Consider the following 10,679-nt stretch of genomic DNA (forward strand, 5'->3'; position numbering starts at 1 on the left):
CTCTCGAAATATACCTCTCCAGTTTGAGCGAAACAAGAGTAAAGGTAGTTCTCCTCCATCCAACCCTGCAGGTCACCGATCCAAAGCGACTTGATCTCGTTCGAGCCGCCCATCTGCTCGGCCGAGAACTGCTGCTGCTGCATCTGCATCGGAGGCGCCGCCGCCTGCGGAGGAGGCTGCTGGGGCCAGAACTGCTGCGGCGGCGGCGGCTGGTAACCCTGCTGCGGTTGCTGCGGCGGCGGCTGTTGCTGCTGCATCATCATCCACTGCTGCGGGGGCGGGGGCTGCTGCTGGTACTGCTGTTGGTGCATCTGGGGTGGGGGCATGCCGGTACCTGGTTGCATCATTTTTGGATGGAACCCTAACCCTAGATTTGGGGATTTTTTGGAATGTAGTAAACCCTAGATGAAAGGGCGAGAGAGAGAGGGGGATAATGAGGAGAGAGAGAGAGAGGGGATATTTTGTTGTGGTTGCGGTGGGCCGGAATGGGCTTTTTAAGGGGGGGAATGTGGAAAAGCCCAGCAAGGGCCCGTGGATACAAGTTTTGATTGGGTAAGGTCGGTATTTGCTTGGAGGCCCATTTGATTTACTTTTTTTTTTTTTTTTAAATATTTATGTTTTTCATTTTTTCGTTTGATTATTGAGATATATTAATACAGTGTCGATGCTGGTCAATCAACTTGAATTCATAATCGAGATGAATGTGTTCACACCGGCTATTGATTAGCATCTGATCGACATAATTTTTTGCACGGTTAAAGTTTTTGATGAGCTCGACAGAATGAACGATTTCAATTATTATTGTGAACCTATAATAAACTCACGAAATCAAAATTTTGGACGGTCACAACCAGATTGGATGGTTTTCTATCTGTCTTTGAAAATTCAAAGTACTACAGAGGCATGTTTGATTATTGAGACTAGCAATAACATCATGTGAAATCAGATTATTACACGTATGGAAACTTACTTTTCAAGATTGCTGTAATTCCACAAAGTTTTCTTGTCTTTTTTTCCTAGTTTCTTTGTCCACTCAATCGCATTATAGGGGTGTAGTGTCACTTGAAACGCTTTGATATTGATTAAAATCTATGTACAAAATCGTTGAGCACTTTATAGGTACAAGAAATCAAATTCATCGGATCTCGACAGTCGCGTGACTGAGTTAAATTTGAATTTTTTTCATACAAATGAAGCCTTCAATGACTTTTTATCTTTTACAAATCATGGTGAGATACAATCAAATTGCACTACAATTCCGTAATATATTAGTGCACATCGATTACAACCAGAGCTCAAATAGCTACTAGTGGATTGCACTACAATCCCCCTAGTGCAAACCGCAATTGCAAACCGCAATGTCTGGGGTTCAAGTCTTTTGTATAATTTTTTATTTGTACCAGTGTACCAAGTCATTTTCAACCGCAAAAATCGTATTTAAAATTCCCTTGTTTGAAAATTTGTTGCATAATCTTGTGGTTGAAAAACACTTGGTAGACGGATACACCAAAAAGTTGGGTACATAGAATGTCTAATGCAGTATCCCATCGGAATGCGGGATCATCCCACTGGGCTATTGCCAAGCATTCTCCATAAAAGTGGTGTTGAACAGTTAATCCGATCGTTCATTTTGACACAAACGGCTAGGATTGAATATGAGCTCATTCACATCTAAATTGTTCAGTGTTCGGATAAAATCCGAACTATCGATTATCGAGATTAACATTCCGCACCCGCTTTGCAAGGAGATAATTGGCAGCATCACCTGTCCCCCTCCCATTGGACCAAATGGTTACTGTTGCAAGTACTAATTACTACTCCACTATTGTACTGTAGGAAAGGATGATTATGCGGGGAGAAATGAAAGCAAAGCAGGTGTGAAAACCTTTTCAGGTAAGGAAAAAACCAGGTGTAAAGTCGCAACTGGGGAAGGGAAGAGAGAGAAAATAAGGGAGGAAAACCCAAGGGCCAAGACTTTTTCCCACCCACAATTCCTCATCCCCTCGGTAGAAATCAGAGACAAGAAAACAGTACTCCCAAAAGAAACCCATTTACATGGGTCCTTGATCTTGTCGAAGAGGATTATTCAGGTACCGGAAAATCATGGAGCACAAACTGTTGACTGCGTTAATGGTGGCGGTTGTGATGATCGGTGCTGCAACTGTCGGAGCCGAGTACGTCCGACCGAAGCCTCGGAAAGCGTTGCGTTTTCCGTCGAGTCGAAAGCCCTCCTCTGAACCCCAACAGGTAAAAAAAAAGCCACCCTCATCTTATTCCTCTGGGTTAGGGCAACGTTTTTCTTTCCCGTGTAATGCTCCGTTTGGTTGTATAGAAAGTCGGTAGAAAATTAGGATTAGATTGACGTATACCCGAGGCGAAATTAGTAACACGAGCCAAAATGGCTCGTTGTTCGATTGATTTTAAGTTGGATGTGAAGTTTTTGTATGGTATCTAAGCGGGCGCATTCCATCCCTAATTAAAAAAAGAGAGGCTAAAATAGCCCATTCTTTCACGATGACAGACCTCAAAAAAAAGGAAAAGACTGTACGAAGTTAGAGCCGAAAAAGTGACTACAAGTGAGAGACTTAAATGCGGCTGCACGGGAGGGAGTGTTAGAGAGTAGTCCCGTATGCTTGGGTATCAAACGAGAAATCACTAAATAACATGAGAGATTTCTCCGCCAGTTTGTTTTGAGCTGGATATATAGATTTCACAATTATAACCCTTTCCCATATTGCTTGGGTATAATCACTTAATAACATCATAATATGAGAGACTTCTCCACTAATTGCCAGTTTGTTTTGAGCTGGATATGTAGTCTTTCACAGTTACACCCCTTTCGTCTTGAGATTTGATCACTTCCCATTATTAATAGATAGAGACAGTGGCATCTGATATGTTTGATCAGGGCGTGGTGTTTTTATGTAAACTGTAAAGGGTACTTATTTGGTTTGTATTTGGACTTCTAGTTTTGTTGTTTGTTTAAGTGCATGCAAGTTATCTGTTAATCGTGACATGCACAAAATGATCTTTTTTTCCGGGGGAAAAAAGATAGTCAGTTATCTATTGTTTGGAAGTACTCTATAAACTTTTTTGGGATAAATTACAGATATTTATGCTAACTTTAGTATTAACTTCAGCGGTCTGAGTCATTTCCAAGTTTTATCTTTTCTAGATTTTATATTACTTTGAAGGTGGGGTGTACTTAGGATTACCAGAGGAGGCTGAGTTGAAAATTAAGAAGATTGTGTAGGGAGTGAGACATTGTCTAGTACTGTAGTTACGAGGGTGATTTGATGTTTGGATCTACAATGCACATGGCTGGAGCAGTACGGTGATCGAAATAATGGCATGTTTTAAGTATACTAGCGCATGAGGCACATGCGATGCATGTGCAAGTGATGAGGAAAAGAATATACTACTAACTCTTTCAAATATAATATTGGCAAAACTGTATCATGTTGCACACCCGATGTAAGATTGACGTTGAAACCAAATTACAATTGAAACGCTCTTCAAATCACCCAAATAAAGCATGAATAAAATCTTTTGTAATAATTAATCGAGATGGAATGGGTAGGAATATACGAAAGGAGCACAAATCCTCTATCTTTAAACCTTGACAAAGGAACTATCGAATCTGTAATACAAATAGCACAATCTACGTGACAATTAGCAGTATGACTTTGGAAGACAACCCAACAAATTAAAAGAAGCCATTCAAACAACTTTGTTGCCAAATAGTGTTGTCCACCGCTTCCTCTTTGACCCCATTTTGGGGCTGTGAAAAGAGGGTGCACAGAACATGGAAAACTAAAATCAATTTTTAGTATGGGAACCGCGGCAGTGATGAAACATGGGTTCCCATTTCCCAATTAGAAGTGCATTATGATTTTTACCCCTGGCAGTTATAAACTGTAGAGCGTAATTGTAAGTAAATTTATAATGTTTGGAAGGGCTTTTTTGGACTTCAAAAAGTCCATACAGCTTCAAAAACATGGTGAGACCAAATAAGTCCTCTCACTTTATATATTAGAATAGATTTTATCTCATAATCTCGATTGAAAAACCCAAGTTCCCTAATATTGCTGATGTTATCCCTTAATTTTTATGAAACTTATCTTGGGTGGAGTTCATTTTGTTTTTTTTATAAAGACAATTCTGTTTCGGACTCCTATCTTGAGAGTTTCTTAAGAATCTTTATGCCAAAAATGGCCATTGCAGGTGCATATCTCATTGGCAGGGGATCAACATATGCGAGTGACATGGATCTCGAATGATAAATCTTCTCCATCAATGGTTGAATATGGAACCTCACCCAGAAAGTATACCTCTATTGCTCAAGGAGAGAGCTCTTCTTATAGTTATCTGTTTTATAAGTCTGGAAAGATCCACCACACTGTCATTGGGCCGCTGGAACATGGCACTGTTTACTTCTACCGATGTGGAGGACAAGGTCCAGAGTTCCAGCTCAAGACACCTCCATCTCAATTTCCAGTTACTTTTGCTGTGGCTGGTGATTTAGGTCAGACTGGCTGGACTAAGTCGACATTGGACCACATAGACCTTTGCGAATATGATGTGCATCTGCTTCCTGGTGACCTTTCCTATGCTGATTACATGCAGTCCCAGTGGGACACTTTTGGTGAGCTAGTGCAGCCACTTGCAAGTGCAAAGCCGTGGATGGTAACAGAAGGGAACCATGAAAAGGAGAACATACTGATGCTTGAGGATGAATTCGTAGCCTACAATGCTCGCTGGAAGATGCCATTCGAGGAGAGCGGATCAAGTTCAAATCTCTACTATTCTTTTGAAGTTGCTGGGGTTCATCTTATTATGCTTGGTTCATATACAGATTATGATGAGTATTCTGATCAATATAGCTGGCTGAAGGTAAGTCGATTTATTCTATGTCTTCAACTATTTCAAAACTATTAGAGATGTCTATTCCCAGTCAAGCATAAGCTCATAAAACAGAATGCACAATTTTAAAATGACTGACATGATTTATGTTTATCTATTTATTACACTGTGATTGGATATATTGTATATGAATTGATAAGATAAAAGAAAGATAGGATTGGGCTTGGTTAACGGAGTGAAGTGTGCCTGTCTTGAGCCTGAAGCCTACTAAAAGGCTTAAGATTGAGGACTTTTTCTGTGAGCCCGGCATAAAAAGAGGGCTTTTATGCCTAGGTGCTTTCATCACACCCGATGTATGCCTCTAACTACTACTTACATGGTTTCTTTTGTATCCATGTACTGAGTCCGTGAGTGGCTTTGTATGTGTAAGTGGGTTAAACCATCTGTGGTCGTTATGAATTTTACGCTCTTCACGTAATATGCATGCTTCCTTACATCATTTTTGCCCTTGCTATGAAGCATAACCTTGGTGGTTCAAATTTGAAGGCATCTTTTCTTGCACACACAATTTGGGATGCCTGATCACCCACTCCTAGCTCGAGTTGGATAGATTGGCACCTCAATAGGGGGAGATATAGGGCCGAAGTCGCTGTTGGAAAAGCAGGTGTCTGTAATTTTATCAAAATACCAAAAAACAAAGCAAAATGGTTACCATCTTCTTTCCTTTTCATTTTGTTCATTTTTTGGAATGAATTTATTTGAATGAAATTCTCTGCTCCATTCCTAAATTCCATGCATAAGTATCCTTTCCATGAAATGTAGGCTGATCTTTTGAAAGTAGACCGAAAGAGGACACCTTGGCTACTTGTTTTATTCCATGCTCCGTGGTATAACAGTAACAAGGCTCATCAAGGCGAAGGAGACAGTATGATGGCCGCCATGGAACCATTGCTATATGCTGCTGGTGTAGATATTACGTTTGCTGGCCATGTGCATGCTTACGAACGCTCGGTATGCTCATTCTAGTTTAGTTTGTCTAATCATCTTGGTCTTTAATTGATCCTGCTTGGCTTATTTTCTATGGTTATATGTACTACAGAAACGTGTCTATAGTGGTAGGTCAGATCCTTGTGGTGCTGTCCACATAACAGTTGGCGATGGAGGCAACAGAGAAGGTTTAGCCACCAAGTATGTCTTTCGTTGTCAAAGTCCTTTGAAGAGTCAGATTAGTGAAGTTTCAATATTTTCTGCTGCACTTCAAAACATGATTTGGCTACGGCCTTCGATTTGGATTTTACCAGAAGAATATTTGTCTTTAACTTCAAGATTTTGCACCATTCTTCAGGGTTTTACTAGGAGAATGTTCATCTTTGTTGAATAGTCCAATTACAACGTCTTTTCCTTAACATTTAGGTATTTTTAATTCAACTTTGCTACAACCACAAACAAACACACAAGCATGTACACACACTTACAAGGCATGTGGGACCCACACACACTGCTAACCAATTCCTTAAAATGCAAAAGGATTACAACTCGTGAGCGTGCGTGAATGTGTTTGTGTGTTTCTGTTTGTGGTTAGAGAATTTTTGTTTTGAATTTCGAGCACTACTCTTTCCATTATTATCATATGGAACTAGTGTTAGCATTTGAACAAAAATAAGAGAATTCTCTGTTTACGAGATCATAGCAAATGTATAAACCATACCATCATTTTGTAGTCATGCTCTGTGAATTCCCACTTCCAGTTTCAGCACTAATTCCCAGATACCAACTGATCCGTTGTTTAGTCTTAAAGCAGAAGGCCTAACTTTATGGAGCCCTAAAAATGAACTTGCAGGTACATAACTCCACAGCCAAAGTGGTCTGTCTACCGTGAAGCGAGCTTTGGTCACGGCGAGCTCAGAATAGTGAACGCAACGCATGCTTTCTGGAGCTGGCACAGGAACGATGACGATGAACCAGTGAGATCTGATCAGATATGGATTACCTCATTGGTCAGCTCTGATTGTGTCGCTGATAAGAGTTCTGATCTAAGGAAGATGCTGTTGTCGCCGTAGTCACCCGATTATGGGAGTGTCGGTCTGTTCTTCTCTGGATTCAGACCTGGTTTCTTGCCACAACTCCATGTGTATATATATAGCTAGAACGTTGGTGTTGTGTTTGTTTCAGAGGCCATTATATTAGCTCGAAACGGCTTTGTACTGTACTGTGCTTTGTCTGTGAGACCTCTGCTTTATCAGTTGCTTTATGGTCTTTTACCATTACTATTATATGAACGTTACCAGTGGTATATGATATTCCACTGGTTTAAGAGATGGTTTTTCAATATTTTTAATGTTCTTAGCATTGTTTTATATGATATTCCTGAACCTTAATCCATGTATTTATACTTAAAATATTTTTTCATTGAGACGTCAAGCCAAACAATTAATCCTATCCAGTTTAACAATATGAAATAAAAATCACTGAACCCAATTATTCCCACGGTCTTTTATAACGGAGTATTAATTTGATCCATGAAAGGAATTGAAAAAACTCAGGGCTTGTTCGGTTGAATTTTGAGGGAGGTTTTTGGAGTAATGAGTGGAGAGAGATAGAAAAAAGAAAATTATTAGGGACTCTGTGCACCCGCCTGTATTGCAAAACACTGAATATTTGAGTTTTTCGAATAAGGACTCCAAAAAAGCACAAAAAACTAAGTAGTACAACACTTAACTATTGAAAAATTGGATCAAGTATTTTCATTTATCCAAATGTAACAGATTTTTTACGAGGCCACTTAGAAAATAATTTAAAATTTATGAACTGCTCGATTTATTATTATGGATCCCCAAAGTTACCCCACATAGCAAGGTGTACATAATCTGGCCTAATTTCCTTAAAAAAATCAAATAAAATCAACTTGCCTTCTTGTTTTGTCCTTATCCAATTCTTTCTCATTTGTTAGTTTTAAGTCAAGTTTTTGTAGATAATTGATTCGTTTCGATGAGAGAAATCGAAAAATTTTAAAAATTTATGACTTTACAAAATTTAGCTCCAAAAGCCCATCTTTTGGGCTAAATCTTGAATTTTCTAAAAAAAAAATATGGATAGAAGTCATATTTTTATTTTTTTATTTTCCTTGTTGAGACAGATCAAATTCACAAAGGGTTTGACGCAAAAAAAAAAAGAATAATGGGGCCGGTTTCCACTAATGAATAACTTTTGAGAAAAAAATTTGTAGCAATCCCAAATTTTCTCTCCTTTTTGCCGGTGGAAACATGGCCGGTACAAAATAGACGAAAAAATGCCAAAAAGCAAGAACATAAATTTACCCGGGGGTTGTTGTGGGGCGTGAATGTGAATTCCTAAGTGCAAAAGCCAAATAGTCATGGGTTACTGGGCAAAGTAGGCATTATGGGTCTTTAGGCTAAATAAGTCACTTGATTTATATTTTATTTTTATTCAATTTTTTTTTAACATATGTTAGTTTTTGTCAATTTTTTGAGAATTATTGTTTTATCATAATGAGAGAATCTAAAAAGTAAAAAATTATTATCGAAATTTAATTTTTTTGAATAAAAATAAAAAATTGACTTATTTTCGTATTTATTAAAAAAAATTAGATTTTTATTGTAATTTTTTACTTTTTAAATTATTCTTGTCATGACAAAGTAATAATTTTAAAAAAATCGACGAAAAACTCACAAATATAAAAAAAAATTTGAATAAGTATAAAAAAAAAAGCCACCTTGGGAAAGGAAACGTGACACATGGAATGGGGGCATATCATCCGCCCAAGGCCCAACAGTAGACTAGTAGACTTTCACCGACACTCAAGTGAGTCTCAAATTTTTTTTTTAATCGAAATTACCGACTTTCGAGGCATTCGTAGCTGGCATGGTGTTTTGTAATTTTGTGTTAGTGTCAAACTTTTTTCAATCATAATCTTCGATCATAATCCGAACTGTTTAACTTTGAGTGTTATTTTATCGTGTCATATTCGTATTTGTGTCAAGAATAGCCGATCCTAACCTGCTAATTTTGTGTCGGGTTATCATGTCCTTTCATAAATTCTCGTGTCGTATCATATTCATGTTTCTTGTCAAAAATAGCTGATTCAAACCCACTAATTTTGTGTCATGTTCTCGTACCGTGTTTCTTCAGAGGATTCCGATTTCTGGCTTAGACCGCGTTGGGGGATTTTTTGGGTATGACAGCAGTTCAAATCAGCAGCAAAGATTTTTCGGATATAAGGAAATACGTGCACTCCAGGCCATGCATTTTCCTTGATCAAGCAAGCAAAGTCTTCAATCAGAGAAACTTTTTAGTACACCGGGGATACCAACATCCTTGGTATCCCTTTCGGTCCGTTTTCATTTTTTCGTCTATTTTTCGATCACACTTGGATGATCGATTTCGTTCATTTTGTAGAGTTCAACGAGAATTATAATCATACCAAAATTCGTGTTCATTGAATTTTTGTAGAAACATGATCGGTACACATGAAAATTGAAAAAAACCAAAACTGGATCCAAAAGCACACTGAATTGAAACCCAATTTTGTTTTTTTTGCAATTTTCACAGGTGCCGATCATGTATCTATTAAAGTCCGATAAACACGAATTTTGGTATGATTATAGTTCTCGTTGAACTCTACAAAATGAACGAAATCGATCATACAAATGTGATCGAAAAATGGCCGAAAAAATGAAAACGGACCGGAGGGGATACCAAAGGTGTTGGTATCCCCGGTATACTAAAAAGTTTATCCTTCAATCAACTTCGACTGTGTTGAAAGCTTCATGGCAGCATTGTTTTGATTTCCAAGCCGCCATACACAACCCCTCTCCCTCTCTCTCTCTCTCTGTGTTTGTGTTAGTGTCAAACTTTTTTTAATCATAATTCGATCTGTTTAATTTTGCGTGTTATTTTATCGTGTTATATTCGTATTTTGTGTCAAGAATAGCCAATCCCAACTTGCTAATTTCGTGTCGGGTTATCATGTCATTTCATAAATTCTCGTGTCGTATTCGTTTTATAGTGTCATATCATATTCATGTTTCGTGTCAGAAATAGCTGATCCTAACCCACAAATTTCGTGTCATGTTCTCGTACCGTGTTTCTTCAGAGGATTCCGATTTCTGGCTTAGACCGGGTTGGGGGATTTTTTGGGTATGACAGCAGTTCAAAGCAGCAGCAAAGATTTTTCGGATATAAGGAAATACGTGCACTCCAGGCCTAAATTCTGAAGTGATTTTGGATGTTTTGTTAATGCCTCTAACGATATCGAACGAAACTCATTTTTATAGAGACCTTAAACGACATATTTTGAACAAAATGAGCAGCTCCGATTATCTTTGTGCGACCCGAGGCAGAAGAAAACTGATGCTGTGCTGCCAGTACCAGCCGGTACGCACCAGTTTGAGAGAAAAACGGTACTCTAACCCTCTAATACCGTTCCGGCTCCAATACCGGACCTTACCGGAAATACCGGCCGAGATGTCGTTACCGAAAATTCGTCCGAAATTTTGCAAAACAGAGAGAAAAAGAAGAAAATAGAGAAATGGAGGGGAGAAGAAAAAGAAGATGATCGGACGAGAGCTTGGTCTTCTCCGGCAGTCCAACGCAATCTTGCAGGCTGCAGCTGATCGATCACCGTCATGGGCGAGAGCTGATCGATCTATTCCAGTTGCTCCTCTACGTTTTTCTCTGTTGGTCTTCTCTGTTGTTTCACGTGAGGTGAAATAGTTGTGGAATTTTGGAATCTGCATTTCCTCTTTTTAGAGAGAGAAGAAAGTGTGTTGAACTTTGAAAACCAGTGTACTGGAATG

The 10,679-nt window shown here is 38.7% G+C and overlaps 2 protein-coding genes across 6 annotated transcripts in view; one reads left to right on the plus strand and one right to left on the minus strand.

The window, feature by feature from the left end:
* The window catches only part of LOC131322397 (polyadenylate-binding protein RBP45-like), a 26,828-nt gene extending 26,365 nt beyond the window's left edge, over positions 1-463 (minus strand). For 2 of the 5 annotated variants that reach the window (XR_009198823.1, XM_058353712.1), the window contains exon 1: positions 15-444. Coding sequence is in view for 4 of the 5 variants with exons in the window: in XM_058353712.1 (XP_058209695.1) it covers positions 15-347 (333 nt within the window). In the remaining variant the exon portion in view is untranslated. Of the gene's footprint in view, positions 1-14 lie in introns of all 5 variants that reach the window. The other 3 variants (XM_058353710.1, XM_058353709.1, XM_058353711.1) reach the window with 3 other exon arrangements.
* Positions 464-1,818: 1,355 nt separating this feature from the next.
* Positions 1,819-7,194, plus strand: LOC131322146 (purple acid phosphatase 18). The gene is made up of 5 exons (XM_058353349.1): positions 1,819-2,247; positions 4,225-4,893; positions 5,686-5,874; positions 5,963-6,051; positions 6,704-7,194. Exons 1-5 carry the CDS (start codon positions 2,104-2,106, stop codon positions 6,921-6,923), a joined length of 1,311 nt encoding a protein of 436 aa, XP_058209332.1. The 5' UTR covers positions 1,819-2,103; the 3' UTR covers positions 6,924-7,194.
* The last annotated feature ends 3,485 nt before the right edge of the window (positions 7,195-10,679 follow it).

This window comes from Rhododendron vialii, chromosome 4a, assembly GCF_030253575.1.
Source record: "Rhododendron vialii isolate Sample 1 chromosome 4a, ASM3025357v1".
Lineage (NCBI taxonomy): Eukaryota > Viridiplantae > Streptophyta > Magnoliopsida > Ericales > Ericaceae > Rhododendron > Rhododendron vialii.

What these genes read in the sequence shown, in the direction of transcription:
- LOC131322146 (XM_058353349.1), top strand. Translation starts at nt 2,104, where the DNA reads ATGGAGCACAAACTGTTGACTGCGTTAATGGTGGCGGTTGTGATGATC. An exon ending in TGCATGCTTACGAACGCTCG is followed by an intron (nt 5,875 to 5,962) that starts GTATGCTCATTC and finishes TATGTACTACAG; the next exon opens with AAACGTGTCTATAGTGGTAG. An exon ending in AGAGAAGGTTTAGCCACCAA is followed by an intron (nt 6,052 to 6,703) that starts GTATGTCTTTCG and finishes ATGAACTTGCAG; the next exon opens with GTACATAACTCCACAGCCAA.